This window comes from Oncorhynchus masou, chromosome 21 (assembly GCF_036934945.1).
Source record: "Oncorhynchus masou masou isolate Uvic2021 chromosome 21, UVic_Omas_1.1, whole genome shotgun sequence".
NCBI lineage: Eukaryota > Metazoa > Chordata > Actinopteri > Salmoniformes > Salmonidae > Oncorhynchus > Oncorhynchus masou.
Window position 1 is genome coordinate 23,648,687 of NC_088232.1, and position 19,689 is coordinate 23,668,375.

The 19,689-nt window shown below is 40.4% G+C and overlaps 2 protein-coding genes across 4 annotated transcripts in view; both read left to right on the forward strand.

Annotated features, from left to right (window-relative positions):
- LOC135507979 (bromodomain adjacent to zinc finger domain protein 1A-like) overlaps positions 1-9,542 on the forward strand; it is a 48,817-nt gene extending 39,275 nt beyond the window's left edge. For 2 of the 3 annotated variants that reach the window (XM_064927831.1, XM_064927832.1), the window contains exons 22-26: positions 3,415-3,605; positions 3,728-4,110; positions 6,210-6,391; positions 8,220-8,307; positions 8,479-9,542. In XM_064927831.1, coding sequence (XP_064783903.1) covers positions 3,415-3,605; positions 3,728-4,110; positions 6,210-6,391; positions 8,220-8,307; positions 8,479-8,651 — 1,017 coding nt within the window. In that variant the 3' untranslated portion in view covers positions 8,652-9,542. The remainder of the gene's footprint in view (positions 1-3,414; positions 3,606-3,727; positions 4,111-6,209; positions 6,392-8,219; positions 8,308-8,478) is intronic. The other variant, XM_064927833.1, reaches the window with a different exon arrangement.
- Positions 9,543-9,773: 231 nt separating this feature from the next.
- Positions 9,774-14,972, forward strand: LOC135507981 (cofilin-2-like). The gene is made up of 4 exons (XM_064927834.1): positions 9,774-9,909; positions 11,042-11,349; positions 11,512-11,588; positions 11,951-14,972. The coding sequence occupies exons 1-4, from the start codon at positions 9,907-9,909 to the stop codon at positions 12,061-12,063; spliced, it is 501 nt and encodes a 166-aa protein (XP_064783906.1). The 5' UTR covers positions 9,774-9,906; the 3' UTR covers positions 12,064-14,972.
- Positions 14,973-19,689: the final 4,717 nt, after the last annotated feature.

Consider the following 19,689-nt stretch of genomic DNA (forward strand, 5'->3'; position numbering starts at 1 on the left):
CCTCCTTCCCTCAGTAAGAGCATTGAAGATGGGTCGTAGCTGGGTCTTCCAGCATGACAACGACCCGAAACACACAGCCAAGGCATCTAAGGAGTGGCTCCGTAAGAAGCATCTCAAGGTCCTGGAATGGCCTAGCCAGTCTCCAGACCTGAACCCAATAGAAAATCTTTGGAGGGAGCAGAAAGTCCGTATTGCCCAGCGACAGCCCCGAAACCTGAAGGATCTGGATCTGGTGAAGGTCTGTATGGAGGAGTGGGCCAAAATCCCTGCTGCAGTGTGTGCAAACCTGGTCAAGAACTACAGGAAACGTATGATCTCTGAAATTGCAAACAAAGGTGTCTGTACCTAATATTAAGCGCTGCTTTTCTGATGTATCAAATACTTATGTCATGCAATAAAATGCAAATTAATACTTAAAAATCATAATGTGATTTTCTTGATTTTTGTTTTAGATTCCATCTCTCACAGTTGAAGTGTACCTATGATAGAAATTACAGACCTCTACATGCTTTGTAAGTAGGAAACACTGCCGATTTTGCAGGTTATCAAATACTTGTTCTCCCCACTGCAGGTAGGGGTAAAATGACTAGGTAACAGGATAGATAATTATTATTATTATTTTTTTTTAACCTTTATTTAACCAGGCAAGTCAGTTAAGAAGAAATTCTTATTTTCAATGACGGCCTGGGAACAGTGGGTTAACTGCCTGTTCAGGGGCAGAACAACAGATTTGTACCTTGTCAGCTCGGGGGTTTGAACTCTCAACCTTGCGGTTACTAGTCCAACGCTCTAACCACTAGGCTACACTGCCGTCCCATAATGAACAGTAGCATCAAATATCTGGTGCGGAGAGACAAGCGAGCCATGAGAAAACGAGTTCTCTTTAACTCAGTCAACTTCGGTACAACATGCTATGGAGAGTGGCACTCTCGAGACCTCTGAAGGATCTTACAATTACGCCTGACAAGGACAATAAAATCCACTCCTCGTTGGAAGCCTCCTCGTTGGAAGCGTGAGGCTCAGATTCATTCCTTCAATTATTTAGCTCTTCACTTCGTTTACAGTAACGATTCACGATACTAAAACAAACAATTAGAACGCGAGACTGTCTTGCATTGCTGCAACTAAACCGTCCCATAGAGGTAGAGCGTGCTCACCCCATGGATGTTGTGTGCTGAAGCTTGTACTTGTTTTCTAATGTTTTTTTGAGTTAATATTCAGTTTATTAGTGCAATGAGTAAGATGGTTAAGAGAACGACCTAGACAACGCTGGCTAAGCTGGGTTCTGGGTCATGCACCCTGTCAGGGTTATAGCATTTCTCTGAAAGATACTCGCTCTCTGTGTAGTTTCTCTGCTCGAAACCGGTCCGTGTGCACATTGCCACGTACTGTGTACAAACTCCCTGGAAAGACTTGTAGAATTCTTCGGCTTTCCTTTTCAGGGACCAGAGACAGGGTGGTCAGCGCAAATGTCTTGTGTGCATGCGTGTGGTGCATGGTGTGGCTGCCTGCGCCCAACCCTGGCAATGTGTGCTCTGTCGCCGGTTACGGGAGGCTTTTTGAACAGCGAAAACGGCCAAGTTCGGTGGGTAACCCCCGCCGAGAGTCTGCCTTGGTCAAGCACAACTTGTTTCTCTTCCCAGACTTGTTGATGAAGGGTCCGTTCCCACCTCAGTGATCTGGTCCTACGTTGGCTTTTGAGATTGGGCTAGCTAAACGAGCGCCGCAAAGCATGCTAGCCAGGTTGGCTAATTTGCCGAGGCGAGTTAGCTATTACCTTGGCATATATCTGATCGACCCTCTGCAAAAACACTACTGTGACAAGTTCCCCCACGTTTGGCCAATGGGATACTACATCAGCCATTGCCAGAGCCCCTGTGCCCGTAAAGGGGCTGGGCTTCATGCAGGCTATAGTCTCATGGCAGCACAACACATGTTGGAAGCTTGTTCATGTTTAATGCTCCCCTGCCTGTTGTCCCAGGCGCCCGGGCAGAATTAGCAAGCGAGGCCAGAGATTTTGTTCCTATGGGCTAGAGGTTTACCTCCGAAGATTATTGCTACCAATCCATCTACAAGGGCACCCTCCACGAGAGGACTGTATGGGTATAAGTGGCCTGCATTTGACCACTTTTGCCAAGATCAAGGACTTCTTCCTTTTCGGTGCTTTATAAAGGGCATCCTTATGTTTCTACATGAGCTTTTCAAGCATTCTCTGCTTTTAAGTGTACATGGCCGCTGTCTGAGTGTCATGTGGGAATTGACGGAACCTCACGGGTGGGCGCTCACTTCCTGACGGTGCGGTTCCTGAAAGGTGTGTGCGGTCTCAGACCTGTCTCTAAACCTATTGTGCCCACATGGGACTTGGCGCTGGTTTGAAGCATTGTGCTGCCCCCTTTGAGCCTCCGGAGTCGGTGGATCTAAAGATCCTCTACAACAAAACTTACCTGCTCATGGCTTTGGCCTTGGCCAAAAAGATTGGGAACCTCTTATCCGTACACCCTTCCTTTACTCCGCTTGTGGCGTTCTCTAAGCAGTGTCTCTCCAGCTGGATTGTGGCAACTATCTCGATGGCATATATAGGCACACGTTACCTAGCGGTGTACACGCCCACTCCACCATGGGTCTGGCAACGTCATGGTCCTTGTTTAATGGGTTGACTAGTGGAGATATTTTTGAGCATCACTGCACAATTTTGTGAGGTTTTGTCGCTTGAATGTCACTGCTCCCAGTAAAGCACAGTGTGCTTACAGCTGGGTCAGGGGAAGTCACAAGGCAGCGCTCCATAATCACAATACCCGCATCTCGCGTGGTCAGGTCTGGATTGTCTGCCATGGGCAGTTTAATTTAATATCAATTGGGGTTGGCTTGGGGGGTGACTTATTTCCCCATAGAATATGGTACCGAAGTTGACTGACCGAGAGACAATGTGATGTTATGACTATAACTACGGTTCCCTGAAGGAGGGAAACAAGGTCCTGCACCACCCATTTCTGGGCTCGGTGAAGAGGGGCCTTTTTAATTTAAGGAATGAAGCCGAGCGCTTTTTGCCCGTGGAAGGCGGCACTTCCAGTGAGGCACGGGTTTCATCGGCCTTGTCAGGCGTGATTGTAGAGCCTTCAACCGGAGTCGCGTGAGTTTGGCTCCCCATAGTATGTTTTACCGAAGTTGACTGACTGAAAGGCAACAGTCGTCATAACGTTACATTTTGGTCAGTCATCATGGAAATAAGTGCCAAACAAATTCTCTGTTTTCCATCTTTTTAAATAATCTATGAAGTAAAGAGTTGAGTTTTGGTGCAGGTACAGCCAACTAGCGGCAAAATAATATTGTGACGTCTATACGATATATTGTCAATATATGTCCTGATACGTAACTATCTAAACCTCTCCCTTGCTCTATCCATGTTGTGTCCAGGCTGTCCCAGAAGGGGACTGGTTCTGCCCGGAGTGCCGTCCCAAACGGCGAGCCAACCGCCTCACCTCCCGCCAACGCTCCTCTGTCGACTCTGAGGAAGAAGTGGAGGAAGAGGAGTCGTCAGAGGATGAAGTGGAAGAAGAATCGGAGGAAGAGGAATCAGAGGAGGAGACCGAGGAAGAAGAGAAGAGGTGTGTTTTGACCGTCACTATACTTGTAATTGTGTTAATTTACTATCATCTTAAAACCAAAACATTGTATTCATATATCCGAAGTTTCCCTTCCTCAATTCAGCCTCCCTCTTCTCCTATAGTGTCACTAAAAAGGGCCGGACTGCTGTGAAACCACCTGTGCCTACTACCAAAGGCAGTCGGTCAAATAGCAGGACCACCAGCAGCTCAAGTCATTCCACTCCCCGGAGCCAGCACACTACCCCCAAACAGGCCCTCTCGGCCGGGAAGGGAGCCTCCGCGAAGTCCTCGGGAAAGAAGCCCACCCCAATCTCCAACAAGCCCACCCCAGTCTCCAACAAGCCCACCCCAGTCTCCAACGGCAGACGCCCACCACGGCCAGGCAGCAGAGTCAGCTCTCGGATCAGTCACGAGATACTGGCCTCCAGCGGTACCTCCAGCAGGACAAGCAGCCAGCCTACTCCATCTCCTTCTCAGGCAGACTCCCGTAGAAGACCCATCTCCGGTAAGACCAGTTCTGCGAAATGTTTCTGTACAGAAGTGTTGAATGTTAATTTTGTCATGTATAGTTCCTTCAGAAAGTATTCATACCCCTTGACTTATTCCATATTTTGTGGTTTTGCAGCCTGAATTCCAAATTGATTAAATATAATAAATGTCTCACCTCTACACAAATTACCCCACAATGACTAAGTGAATGTGTTTTTAGAAATAATTGCAAAATGTATTAAAATGAAGTTCAGAAATCTGTTACATAACTATTCACAATAGGGCTGCCGAAGTGGCCTAAATCATATTAATTGAATTGTTTTTAAACTTACGGTCGATTTTCACTTTTTAGTTTTTTTCTCCGAGTAAGCTTTGTTGTACAGTTAAAGGTCAGATACATTATTTCTGATTGAAATGCAGTGTAATGAATACAGGGCTTGTGAAATTATACTTGTGCTTAATATAAGCCTTCCACAGTCAAGACCAACTAATTATTTTATCAAAATAGTTTAGCCTGCTTTTTTGCAATCACTGATCAATTAGGCTTTCATATCTATGAAAATGTCCTTTTTGTTACAGATTTAACCAGAACCATGCATAATGCACATTCACTTCTTGTAGCATGCATCATAGAAAATGAACACAGGTCTCATAAACAGTCTCTTAAGAACAAGCCCACGTGCTAGTGAGTATCCAGCTAATCTTTAAAGTAATCTTTATTTCACGTTTAGCCAACTTGGATCAATTTGTTAGCTATTTACAGTTTAATTGTAATGAACACACCCTTCTGTCGTAAATTATTTAAACAGCATGCTAGCCTGTCCACTTTGTTCAGATGTTTAAATCAAGCAGCCTACTTTATTTCTCAGAATGAGAGTTGCCAATTCCTTATTTGTTTTATGATTTTTGCACATTTATAAAACACAGCTAGTTTAAGTCTTTGGCTAAAATGCTGCTAGCGGTATGTGGTACCACAGTGTGGCGCACCACCAACTGAGCATACATTTTCCAGAATCAATGTTCATTAATATACTCCTGTTTTAGTAGTGCCTGCTGCATGCAATTTGAGCAATTCAGACAAAGGCTTTTGTGAGAAAGGTTTACTTCTCTATTACTGTGTGTATGGAGAGCAAGAAGTGAAGTAGTTGACTTGCCAAAATCCCAATGTGTTTCTATTGGTTTATTTTGGCCCTAAGCTTGTCCACCTACCTTCCCTCCTCTGGAACAATGGCTCCCATTGTTATGGTAGAGACATGTGCATCTTGTCATTATATACAGATATCTGGTGTAAATGAGAAGACCAAAAAGACATAAGAACTAGCGGACATAAAAACAAAACTAAAAACTTGATTATTGCGATACAGGCATTTGGAATATCGCACAAAAACATACATTTGAATTCATTCAATATATCACCTTAATTCACACCCCATGGGTTAATACATGTTAGAATCACATTTGGCAGCGACTATAGCTGTGAGTCTTTCTGGTTAAGTCTAAGTGCTTTGCACACCTGGATTGTACAATATTTGAACATTATTCTTAAAGAAATTCTTCAAGTTGGTTGATGATAATTGCTAGACAGCAATTTATGTCGCCGTTGATCTTCCAGACGATTTTAAATGAAAACTGTAACTAGGCCACTCGAACATTCAACGTAGTCTTTTTTTCTCCGATCACAGCCAATAAACTAACTGTTTTAAAGTCATCATTTGCCTTGTGGTGAAATGCCTCCTGTCCAGCAACAGAGTTAGGAAGGAACTGCATCATTGTAGTGACTGGGTGTATTAATGCACCGTCCAAAATGTAACTAATAATTTCACCATGCTCAATGTCTGCTATTTAATCTTATCCAATCTACCAAAAGGTGCTCTTTGCGAGGCTTTGGAAAACCTCCCTGGCCTTTTGCTTACACAATCTCCATTTAACAAATTCACAAAATGTGAAAAAAGTTAAGGGGTGTGAATACTTTCTGAAGGCTCTGTAACGCTTGAAAATCCTCAGGGGAGTGTCTTCAGTTATACAACTTCCTTCTAGTTGAGTCATTTTTAGTTTTTCTCAGACAGTGCACTTCTTTGATATTCACAATCGGCTACATCTTCTCTGTTCCTCCAGCAGAGGTCTCCCCCAAGCCCAAGCTGGTCCTGACTCCCTCGGTCTCAGGTTCTTCGTCCAGTCGCCGCAGCTCAGGGAGGAACTTGGGAGTCCATGAATTGTCTGCCTGCGAGCACCTGACCGTAGAGCTTGTCAGACATGAAGACAGCTGGCCCTTCATGAAGCTCGTGTCCAGGATACAGGTAATACGTGACTTTTTTTTAAAGGTACATTTCTTTCTGTTCCAGCTTGGCTCACAGAGAAACACATATGCGCGCATGCACTTAAACAAACACACACACACAGAGGCAGCACTCCTATGAATACACTTTGAATACAACTAGCTACCTCACTCCAGACGCCTACTATCTAACTATCTAACCCATATTTTTTCCCAGGGCCCCCCTTTTTTCACAGTGTAGTTTTTTGTTTTTAAAGTGAATTCCTACAATTCTAAGAATCATAACATCTTATAGGTAGGCTATTCAATGATATAATAATGGATAAGGAAAATAAATCAAGACCCCTCAATTTAATTTACTCTCAATTTAATGATTCATATGGTCTTTTACTAAAAGTGAATAGATCAATTGATGGCGAGAGTCACACATTGTAAGATTACTTCCTAAGCAAAGTCCAATTTCTTTGACTCCTCAACCATAGGTCTTAGCTCAGCTTCTGAATGTCAGAGAGAAATCAAAAATATCCCCATATGCATCAGTTGCGTCTTCTGGCATCTTACCTCATGTTTCTATTTATGCATCATTATAGATCTGTATAAATAATTGCACATTTATATATATTTTAAGTGTTGTGTATTTTTTTTACCCCTCAAATCAGGGAAGGTCCTGGTTGTTGGGTCAATTAGACCATTTCATGCTCATCTATCTAAAACATTTAGTTATTTCACTATTTTTGTAGGTTAGCTGGCTGGCATTGATCTTACTATGTAACAGGTGTTGGAACCAAATGTATTTTCCAGTCGTTTCGTTCGGAACAGAATATATATATTTTTTCATTCTACTTTTCCAACCAGCAAAATAAAGTAATGGTTTATGAAGTTCCTTTTTAAACCACATTTGGCTTGACATTAAGTTACTTTACCAAGTACTGTGAATAGAGCAGTTTTTTTAATGCAGTGGGCAAAAGTTAGTTTACCTGCTATTATGGGGCAGAAGAGGTGACTGACAATAAAGCAGGTGGGGAGAAAGTGAGAGAAAGCTGAGGGAGGAGGCCTGCTTTGAAGCGCTGGGCACCTTATTGTTATGACTTGCATTATCTGAACTAGGCCCATAGAATTATACCTACGGAGGACCGGCTTCTATGAAGGAACTTTGAATGTCTTTAGAGTTGGTTCAATGTTGGACCAAAACTAGAAAGCTAACAGGCTTGTGTGTGCAGAGCGGCACCAGAACTAAAGCTCCAATCACTTTTTTTGTTTTTAGGTGACACGTTTTTCTACACCAGCTTCAAACAGCAGAAAATATCATATTTTTGGTTATGATACAATTACTCTACATTATACTTGTTTGTTTTGTCACAAACTGGAATTACAATCTTATCAACCAGGAAATGGCAGGGCGATTTCTACATAGTATACCTTCTAAACATGTCTTACCTTTTGTGTAGTTAAATCTTATGTGAAACATAACTATAGTATCCTTAACTAGTGTTGAAAAAGTTAATCCATTGTTTAATTAAAAATGAATTGCGTTTAACGTCAGTAGTAGGCTAGTAGACTATACTTCGGGAGGGGCAGGTAGCCTACGCGCGTGCACACAGTGGCCAAGATTTTCCGCTGGAAGGTAGACACTGGAATTAACTGTACGGGCAGCAAATGCACATCCATCTCCAAATGCTTTTGGTAACTTGGACAGAAAGTTCACGTTGATCCACTGAGGCAAAAAAGACACACACAAATTAACTACAGCGCATTTTCTATATTTGTGGGCATGTGACAAATAAATGTTTATTTGATTAGTCGTGCGGTTACTTGTATACCCTCTGATTTATTTGTCCTCACTTCTGCAGGTTCCAGACTACTTCGACATTATCAAAAGACCCATAGCTCTGAGCACTATCAGAGAAAAGGTCAACAACTGTGAATATAAAACAGCTTGTAAGTTGATTTTTTTGCTTTTACCTAAACCAACACTAAGACTTGAACCATTTCCTTGTATATTGGATTACATTTTTTATCAGCATGAAAAACTAGTTTTATGCGGTCATGGTTCTGCACACCAGATTTGAAATTATTTCTGATCATCTTTTTCCCCCTCCTATCTCACAGCGGAGTACATTGAGGACGTGGAGCTCATGTTTGCCAATTGTTTACAATACAACCCTCGGCACACGAATGAAGCTAAAGCAGGAGCAAGGCTCCAAGCCTTCTTCAACTCAGAAGTCTCTAATCTGGGGCTGGCAGACCGGACCACTCCTCCACAGAAGCGGCCCCGGATGTAAAGCCGACTGACTGAAACTACTGGGTCATATTCATGCACACCGTTGCAAGAATTTAATTGGTTTTGCGACAAAAACAACGTTTGTTATTGGAGACTTGTTTATTTTTTTACCTTTTATTTTATCAGGGAGTCATGCTGAGACCAAGGTCTCTTTTACAGATGAGCCCTGAATGACAGAAAATACACACGGTCATAATTCAGGTAGTCCCTCTGTTTCGTTCTGTTTTCTTCCTTTTTGTTTCTAGTGAATATGACCGTGCATTGTAAAGTCTGAACATTCCCAAACCATTTTGGAAGTGTAAATATCATACCCTCTCAAGATAAGGCAGGAACAACTATATCGTTGTGAAAGTATTTGCACTGAATATTTCAAAAAGCCTTTCTATTTGTATTCACTCAGGGTAAACTGAGGGTAAATTGTTGTTTGAAACCAGGTTTCAACAGTGCATTTATATTTTGTATATTGGCAGCATTCCTAGACTACTATTTTTGTGCACATACTTTTTGTACTTCAGTTGATTTAGCTGAATTAAGTATTGGAACTTAATATGGACAGTTTAATTTTAGTTTCATAATATTGAACATATTTTACATCAACTGTTTCAGGTTCCCATCTTTCAGTGAAACACTACACTGGAAACCGATATTATTTCTTATGTCTCTTATTTCCTATCATTCATTGGTTATTTATTTCGTTTTGAATGCAATAACTTTATTTATATTTCTATAGAACATGTTTTTGTAAAGAATTATTGGCCTAGTTTTGAGTTCAGTCTTTAGAAACTGTTAGGGTCTAAATACTGAGTGTTGTCCCCCTTACTGTCACCTTTGCTTTGTATTTGCTATCGTGTACATTTTCCTATATATACAAATAAATTGACTTTGTTTAATACTTCTTGGTCATCTCTCACTTTTTGTTGCCAATGTCTTCTAAATAATTGTGAGGCGTATTGTTTTCAGGTTAGGTGTCCATTTTTAGTAGGGTTAGAAAATAACTTACCGATGCCTGAGTTGAATGTAGAAGTGGAAGTCCTTGCTTAGCTTTATTGTCATCAGTATGTCATAGGATAAATTCCTCCTATCCCATTCCTGATCCCGCCCGCTGCAAGTGCGGTGGCTCATACTGGCGCGCCCCTTACCACCACCTTTCTCCCCCGCTCTCTCCCAGTCCCACACACCCGGTCGGCTCGTCCAAACATTACCATATCTATTTACCCACATAATCGCAAATCACACAGGACCGACGATCGGACATCATGGTAAACGGCTTTACTTTTCTAGTTAGATGTTAGGTAGTTTCTAGTTCGGTGTAGATGGAACTTTTTGTAACTTTGTTACACTGGGCTGTTTTCGAAAAACGTTGCTTGCTTGCATACCAATGTTTGATTGCTGGTTATAGTTGTTTTGGACATTCCATAGTGATTAGCTGTAGCTACGAAGTTTGTTTCAAGTTAAATAATATACCGTTGTAAATTTCTAAAATCAGTTCCAGTTTAGGATTGCTGCAAGGCCTGCAGTCTAAGGCGGCCATTTTAATTTAATTATAGCGCAGTCCTCTGTCTAACGGTAATCGCTAAACTTTCAGCTCATGAAGACAAGTTGGCTTCTGGCTAACGTTAAAACCAATCCTGCTGGCAATCACATTTTCTACGCTATAAGCTTCTGTAGCTAGCTGGTTATAGATGATAGACTAGATTACTTGAAATGGTCTTACTGTGCTGTTTGATTGCACTCGAGTCAAGCTAATAACGCGCCCATGCGGATTTCCACGCTTGTTCCCATACCAGCTAGTTTGCTGCAGTGGTCCTTGACACATGCAAAAGGTTGCTGGACACAGTGCTAGCTAGTTTCCGGTCTTATTCGCTGACAGTTGCGAGTGTGGTGGTCACTCAGTGGTCAGCGAGTCCTTTTTGATAAAGGGTTTTTAGCCAGTACACCACCGTGTTGAATGTCCAATTGCCATCGCTATTGATGGAACACTTTGGCCAGCTGACATAGCCTATGAGGCATGCAAAATGACTCAGCAGGTGTGCTGGCAGGTAGTGTCAGAGTGAAAGTGTTGATTCATTGTAAATGAGTGTCAAAGTAAAGGAAGGTTATGATCAATGCTGCAGTCACTTGTTATTTTGTCTGCATGACTCGTATCGGTAGCTAATTCTATAGCTGCATACTGTATGTGTAAATGTTTGCGTTTCTTATGCCTTCTAATAGTGACCCCAGGGAAAGCATTTCCATGCTGTTTAGCTATGGGTCTAGATTCAATGTCCACATAATAAAGGGACATGATAATAACTATAGTGTCTTAGCAGCATTGTTCCCTGTGTTTACTAGCTATTGAACAGGGCACCACCATATTGAAGGCTGCCATTTCATTCCCCCCTCTTTCCGCAGGCCTCTGGTGTCACTGTCAACGATGAAGTCATCAAGGTCTTCAATGACATGAAAGTCAGGAAGTCATCCTCTACCGAAGATGTAAAAAAGCGTAAAAAGGCTGTGCTGTTTTGCCTCAGCGATGACAAGAAGAAGATTGTTGTGGAAGAGGGCAAGTGGATCCTCGTTGGTGACATTGGGGAGTCGGTGGACGACCCATACGCCTGCTTCGTCAAACTTCTACCTCTCAACGATTGCAGATACGGCTTATATGATGCCACATATGAAACAAAAGAATCCAAGAAAGAAGACCTGGTATTTATATTTTGGTACGTTTGGATGTTGTAATGTAAGGAGAACCATAGCTTGGTGGCCCCAGGTATAAAACAGTTTGAGAAACACGGTCTTTGACTTTGGGTAAAATAACTGATACTTTAATTTGTGTGGTATGGAATAAGGACATTAGTCTTAAATTGTTTCTCTCATTCCAGGGCACCTGAGGGTGCTCCCTTGAAAAGCAAGATGATCTACGCCAGCTCTAAAGATGCCATTAAAAAGAAGTTCACAGGTGAGTGACAATGACTATATCAAACTGCTATTCCTGTATGTTTGACCTGATATCGTATGATCGTGCTCAGTAATTTGTTCAGGTGAATTTGCATAGTCTAAACGGTTAACTTCTAGTTAACTATCTTGTTAGAACAATTTAGACGGTTTTTTTTACAAACATAAGTTATTTTCTTTCCCTATCTATGATCTATAAAAGTTCCATGGCTATAGCTATTGAAGTTATTAAAAACACTGTTCAATTTGAACCCCATGGAAAGTTTTTAAAATGTGGTGTCAAACAAAATTCCCCCCGCCTTGATAGTATTCAACATGACAGTATAAAATGGATGGCAATCAGCTCTATACATCCCTTTCTTTCAGGTATCAAACACGAATGGCAAGTCAACGGATTAGACGACATCCAGGACCGCGCCACCCTTGCAGACAAGTTGGGAGGAAACGTGGTGGTGTCACTCGAAGGGTTACCATTGTAAACGGAAATACTACGTGCCATCTGGATTCCAGACGCTTTCACCTTAGCAGTTGTGTCTATATAATTTGGTCCTAAAGGAATAGCTGTAGGCTTTTATTTTGTTCAGTTTTATTATCTTTTTTTCGCACAAAGGAGATCTCATTAACATATGCAAAAGCCTACAAGTTATTTTGCCAGCTGACTTCAAAAAAAAAAATGCTGGTATTTTATTTTTTACCTTCGAGGAATGTTCACTCATCAGGTGTTTTGCCAAACAAATATGTACAACAGCACCACACTACCTGAGATTAATAACACTCCCAAAACAAAAAGTTTAGCACTGTTTTTGCATTCTTTGCTGCCTAAACAGTGACTAAATGCTCAGTAGAGTAGGAAAATGTGAACGCTTTCTATAATGCCTTGACAGTCATATTCACTGCCCAGGTTACAGCTAAAAGTAAGTATTTTGCACTAATTAGGTTTTTCATATGACTGACGTATTTATTTGAAGTGTTCTATCGTATCCAATATGTTATTCGACCTGGCAAAACACGTAATAGACTATGCATATATAAAGCACTTTTTTGTTTATACACTACAAGTTGAGACAAAAAAGTTTCGAATAACTATAAAGAATATCTATATTTATGTCAACTAGAGATGTTACCTCAGTTTTCATTCCTGTTATGCATATGGACAAGAACAGATGAGTATTTGACTGTTCAATTGCCACCTTACTTTCATTTGAATGTACAGTACACCACCGTAAAAAGGAGGGGTTGTGGTTGCAGTTTTTTTTTTTACACTAAACAAAATAATTCAAATATATCAGTAAAGATGGCAATATGTGCATTTGGAGCATTAAGTGGAACATTGTTTTTGAGATCAGGCGAGGAGGTTGCCACTTTGCAATAAAACCTTGTGGCAGATAACAGAAAGAAGTGTCTTCTGTTCTGGGTTGTCTCTGAGTGTATCTGTTCATTAGGAGGCCTGAGAAGCAATAAAGAGATACATTAATGATTTCCTCTAACAGGAAATAGAAAGATCTGGCCTATATGCTATGCTATGTTGCCTTGGTTAGTTTTTTATTCAGATGCAGTGAGTGTGTGACAATCTAATGGGCTCTGTTCAGGAGGGCAGCTTCAACTTAACGGAACATTCTGGTATAAATATATTGTGTATAATTGGGAATAATTTCAGCTCTATACATTATATTTTCTGTGTGAAACTCCAAATGGAAATAAGGTGGGTTCCTTGATACTTCTTATATCTAATATCTACACTGTTGTGCGTGAAGCCAAGCTAGTAAGGCTATTTCTGTTGTAGTACAGCAAATCATTACTGACCAACCTCCGATCATACTGTATGTCATTGGAATTGGAGAACTGTCAACTTATGTCATTGAAATATTTATAGATTGAATCATATTTTTATGTAATGCTCTTTCAACCTTAGAGAACTGCAGTTTCCCAAATTAATCAAATCACCTTTTTTATACTCTCCATCTCAGTTTCAATGAACAGCCAGGCCAGTCTGCCCCTGTCCCTTCATTTGAACAGGGCCAAATGTTTCTAGGAAAGAGCGAGTGGTGCGTCTTTTACTGCAACTGGGCTGAGGGCCAGGCCTGCTGCCTTCTGCCTGTAGTGAATTTGATCTGCAGGCAGTGAGCAATCCTCTGCTGGTCAGAGCTATTTATGGCCAACACATGCTTTTGTGTCTTGTCATCGTTGTCCACAAATGGCAAAACTGGACAAGCTTCCAAAGAGCAACGAAAGGGAAGCCCTGGTAGAGGAGAAGAGTAGCACGTTAAAGTACACACGCTTGCCGCCCGCTACCAAGAATGCTTTTCACACTCAAGAAACAGAATAGGAAAGAAGGGGATGGAAAAATCACATAGGAAAAAAATCCTTGGTGTATTAATATAAGATGTTGTAAACCCCTGCTTATGGGAAGTATCTAACGCAACAGATGGCCCAGTCCTGTGACAGCTGAAATATATGGTGTAGGTTGGCGTTGGTGTCACACCAAATAGACTTCGAACAAACTCTTGATTGTATCTCTGTCTGGACTGACTATGCTACAACTTAGTGAGCAACAAGTATTATCCAATGGTGTCCCCAGTGTCTAGAACGTTGTAGTATACTAGTCATGGTTAGGTAACCTAGTGGTTAAGAGCGTTGGGCCAGTAAACCAAAAGGTCGCTGGTTTGAATCCCCGAGCCGACAAGGTTAAATCTGTCCATATGCCCCTGAGCAAGGCAACCCTAATTGCTTCTGTAAGTCGCTAAAGGACTTAACATTTAATAATGTTATGAAACTGGTCTGAAGGCTACTGCTGTATAACTTATCTTATACGGGCTAGTCACACAAACATGCCTATTGAGTAAGGAAGTTACTTTTGTCCTCCGAAGAGGGAGCGTGGTGGATGGGCCGATTGATAAAATAAAAATGTATGAGGATATTATTAGGAAGGTCAATACAGGTTATTCATTTTCATACTTTGTGACTTTTTTGTTGTTGAACTTTCATCTTCTAGACACTGCCACATCAAGTGCATCCTATAGCCTGGTGGAACCAGCCCTGCATCCTTTGACAGGCATATCATTGATGTTGGTCTTAACTAGTCTAAAAATAGTTTAAAATAGTCTAATCAATATATCCAATACATTTGTCAACGAGCCAATTAAAGATTAAATCATAACTATTTTCCTCTTCAGTGGAAAATTCCATGAACTTTTCCCTACTGTGTCTCTATATGAAAGATACTGTGTTGAATTTAGAATGTGGTCTCTCTCAGAGCAGTACATGTAGACACCTACAGTACATGTAAGCCCTTATACCCTCATGCATATGTTAAACAAAGTGCCTGTTATTCATGTCAACTCAGAATGTGTCTGAACAAGAAAGTAAACAATAAAATGAAAATAAACAAGTGACCTCTCCTTGCTCTCAACAAGATTCTCCATACTAACAAGATGAGCACAGCCAGCCAGCGCATGTAGCTTGTCATTCAGAGTTATCATCATATGATACAGTCATACATCATTATAGTCCAACAACATCAGGGATGTAATGATGAAAGGGCCTACAGTATCTCGGTATGTGGATCAAATCAAAGTGTATTTGTCACCTGCAAAGGATCTTGCAGGTGTAAACAGTACAGTGACATGCTTACTTGCAAGCTCTCCTTAACAGTGCAGTACATGTGTACAATCTAAATGACAAATATCAAAGTCAGATGACAAAATCTAAATATTCCCAAGTAATAAAAAGTAGTAATAATAGTAATATAAAACTAGTTGTGGAGATCAAACTGTTATGTATCGTTATGAAGCAACAATTCGTGTTGTCACAGTTCTGCACTATGTCAAAACATATTTCTCAATTTGAAATAGCAAAATAAAACAAGCCATGTTGATGCTGTGATTAAGTTACACTCAAGTCTAGAATTGATTTGATTCATTACATTGGGGTTGTTTTGTATAATTGCATCACATCACAGAAAGTTAAAGGGTCAATCAGCACTTGAAACAATAACAAAGCGTTTCCCCGCCACTATTTAAGTAAAAAGCTGAGGGATGGGGCGGGAGAAATGTAATCACTCTCAAATTCATAGAGCTATGGATGCAAGGACTAACCATCCATGATATACATATTATAGTTTAATATTTTTTTAAGGCTAAACAGTGTTTGTTTACATGTACTTTCTTTTGAAAGATTGGAGTAAAACAAGCTCATATTTTGGACTCAGATGGAATACGACAGTTAAACTAAGCTGATGAGGCATTTAGAAGTTATTTTCTTTAAGAATCAATGGATGTAGAAACTGCTGATTGCCCCTTTAATATAATGAATATTTAAAATATTACTTTTAAGGTAAGAAAGAAAAAATATTTTTGTAGTTTATTACATGTTAATACCATGGCGTCACCAAACCATAATTTGCACATAGACTGTTGATCAAAGATTATTATAATTGTGTGAGTTTAGTGCCGTCTAGTGTTCGTTATATATAAGCCCCAGGCTTTATGTATTTGAATCCAATTGTAAACAGCACACAGACCAAAGATCATACCACAACGATATAGCTCCGAAACAAGGAGTATTTGTATTTATTAATTAAGGATTCCCATCAATCATCCTGGAGTCCAAACAAATAAGGCAAAAATTTAATAAAATGACAATTTCTTTAAACCTTTATTTAACCAGGCAAGTCAGTTAAGAACAAATTCTTATTTTTAATGACAGCCTAGGAACAGTGGGTTAACTGCCTGTTCAGGGGCAGAACGACAGATTTGTACCTTGTCAGCTCAGGGGTTTGAACTTGCAACCTTCCGGTTAGTAGTCCAACGCTCTAACCACTAGGCTACCCTGCCACCTCATAAAACATTGCACCATACAACATTGATAATAACACCATACATACATGTGTGTCTGTCTCCTCACAGTCTGCATTATTAAATAAGGTGTAGTTTTATCTGGGGTTTTTTCAATCTGATTTTACTGCATGAGTTCCATGTAATACTCTTATGTTTTCCAGTCCGTTTTGGACATGTGGACTGTGAAGAGACCCCTGGTGGAATGTCTTGTGGGTTATGCATGGGTGTCTGAGCTGTGTGCTAGTCATTTGAACAGACAGCTCATTGCTTTCAGCATGTCAATACCTCTCACAAAGTAGTGATGCAGTCAATCTCTCCTCTACTTTGAGCCAGGAGAGGTTGACATGCATGCCATTGATGTTAGCTCTCAGAGTACATTTAAGGGCCAGCCGCGCTGCTTTATTGCATATGTCTCTCTTTGTGGCCCTTGACAATATGACTGGGCAGTAGTCCAGGTGCGATAAAACTAGGGCCTGTAGGACTTGTTTTGTTGATAGCAATGTGAAGAAAGCAGAGCAGCTTTTTATTACAGGCAGACCTCTCCCCATCTTAGCTACCATTGTGTCAAAATGTTTTGACCATTATATTTTATAATCCAGGGTTACACCAAGCAGTTTAGTTTACCTCAACCTTTTCATTTTCCACATTATTCATTTCAAGTTTTAGTTGAAGTTTAGGGTTTTGTGAATGATTTGTATGAAAAAAATGCTTTTAGTTTTTGAAATACTTAGGAGTAGCTTACTTCTTGCCACCCATTCTAAAACTGACTGCAGCTCTTTAAGTGTTGCAGTGATTTCACTTTCTGTGGTAACGGACGTGTATAATATTGAGCCAATCATCATCATCATCATTTGTGCAAGTGCCATCCGTACATGTTGAGTGCCCTTCCCTATAATCGTGAAGAAAATCATTTGATAATTTGTTTACTGTGAAATAGCATTGTATCTGATCAAACACCATTTTTTTTTCAAAAGTTTACTACGGGTTGCTAGCAGGCTGTTTGGTGGGCTGTTTTGAGCCATTAAAGGGTGCTTTTTAATTATTGGGAAGCAGAATGACTTTTGCTTCCCTTCAGGCCTGAGGATACACACCTTCCTGTAGGCTTAGATTGAAGAGATGGCTAATAGGAGTGGCAATATTGTCTGTATCATCCTCAGTCATTTTACATCCAAGTTGATATACAACAATAATTATTTCAGCTCTTCCACACTCACTTTACAGAAATCTAAATAACAATGCTTGTCTTTCATAATTTGGTGAGTTATGCATGGTGTGAAGTTTAATCATTTGTTGTTGGAATGTCATCCCTAAATTTGTTAATCTTACAAAGGGAAAACATTAAAACAGTTGTCAATATCAGTGGGTTTTGTGATTAATGAATCATCTGATTCAATGAATATTGGAGCTGAGTTTGCCTTTTTCCCAAAAATGTTATTTCAGGTGCTCCAAAGCTTTTTACTATCATTCTTTATATAATTTATTTGTTTCATAGTACAGTTTCTTATTTTTGTTTAGTTTAGACACATGTTTACTCAATTTACAGTATGTTTGCCTTTCAGCCAGACTTATTTGCCATTCCTTTTGCCTCATCCTGCACAACCATATAATTTTTCAGTTTCTCATCATCTTCAACATAGGAATCACTACAAAACCTCTTGTATGACCTCTTATACACTATATTAGGCCCAGCCTCATGTGGCTGGAGTGTGTCAGCAGTTCCTGCAAGAGGAAGGCATTGATGCTATGGACTGGCCAGCCCGTTCCCCAGACCTGAATCCAATTGAGCACATCTTGGACATCATGTCTCGCTCCATCCACCAACGCCACGTTGCACCACAGACTGTCCAGGAGTTGGCGGATGCTTTAGTCCAGGTCTGGGAGGAGATCCCTCAGGAGACCATCCTCTACCTCATCAGGAGCATGCCCAGGCGTTGTAGGGAGGTCATACAGGCATGTGAAGGCCACACACACTACTGAGCCTCATTTTGACTTATTTTAAGGACATTACATCAAAGTTGGATCAGCCTGTAGTGTGGTTTTCCACTTTAATTTTGAGTGTGACTCCAAATCCAGACCTCCATGGGTTGATAAATGTGATTTCCATTGATAATGGTTGTGTGATTTTGTTGTCAGCACATTCAACTATGTAAAGAAAAAAGTATTTAATAAGAATATTTCATTCATTCAGATCTAGGATGTGTTATTTTACTGTTCCCTTTATTTATTTTTTGAGCAGTGTACCTTTATTTAACGAGGCAAGTCAGTTTCAATGACGGTCTAGGAACGGTGGGTTAACTGCCTTGTTCAGGGGCAGAACGACAGATTTTCACCTTGTCAGTTCGGGGGATCCAATCTTGCAATACAGTTAACTCGTCCAACGCAACAACGACCTGCCTCTCTCTCGTTGCACTCCACAAGGAAACTGCCTGTTACACGAATGCAGTAAGCCAAGGTAAGTTGCTAGCTATCATTAAACATATCTTATAAAAAAACAATCAATCATCACTAGTTAACTACACATGGTTGATGATATTACTAGATATTATCTAGCGTGTCCTGCGTTGCATATAATCTGACTGAGCATACAAGTATCTAAGTATCTGACTGAGTGGTGGTAGGCAGAAGCAGGCACGTAAACATTCATTCAAACAGCACTTTTGGGCCTTTTGCCAGCAGCTCTTCGTTGTGCGTCAAGCATTGCGCTGTTTATGACTTCAAGCCTATCAACTCCCGAGATGAGGCTGGTGTGCTAATAGCGTTTCAAACGTCACTCGCTCTGAGCCTTCTAGTAGTTGTTCCCCTTGCTCTGCATGGGTAACCTGCTTCGATGGTGGCTGTTGTCATTGTGTTGCTGGTTCAATCCCAGGGAGGAGCGAGGAGAGGGACGGAAGCTATACTGTTACACTGGCAATACTAAAGTGCCTATAAGAACATCCAATAGTCAAAGGTTAATGAAATACAAATTGTATAGAGGGAAATAGTCCTATAATTCCTATAATAAATACAACCTAAAACTTCTTACCTGGGAATATTGAAGACTCATGTTAATAGGAACCACCAGCTTTCATATGTTCTGAGCAAGGAACTGAAACGTTAGCTTTCTTACATAGCACATATTGCACTTTTACTTTCTTCTCCAACACTTTGTTTTTGCATTATTTAAACCAAATTTGAACATGTTTCATTATTTATTTGAGGAAAAATTGATTTTATTGATGTATTATATTAAGTTAAAATAAGTGTTCATTCAGTATTGTTGTAATTGTCATT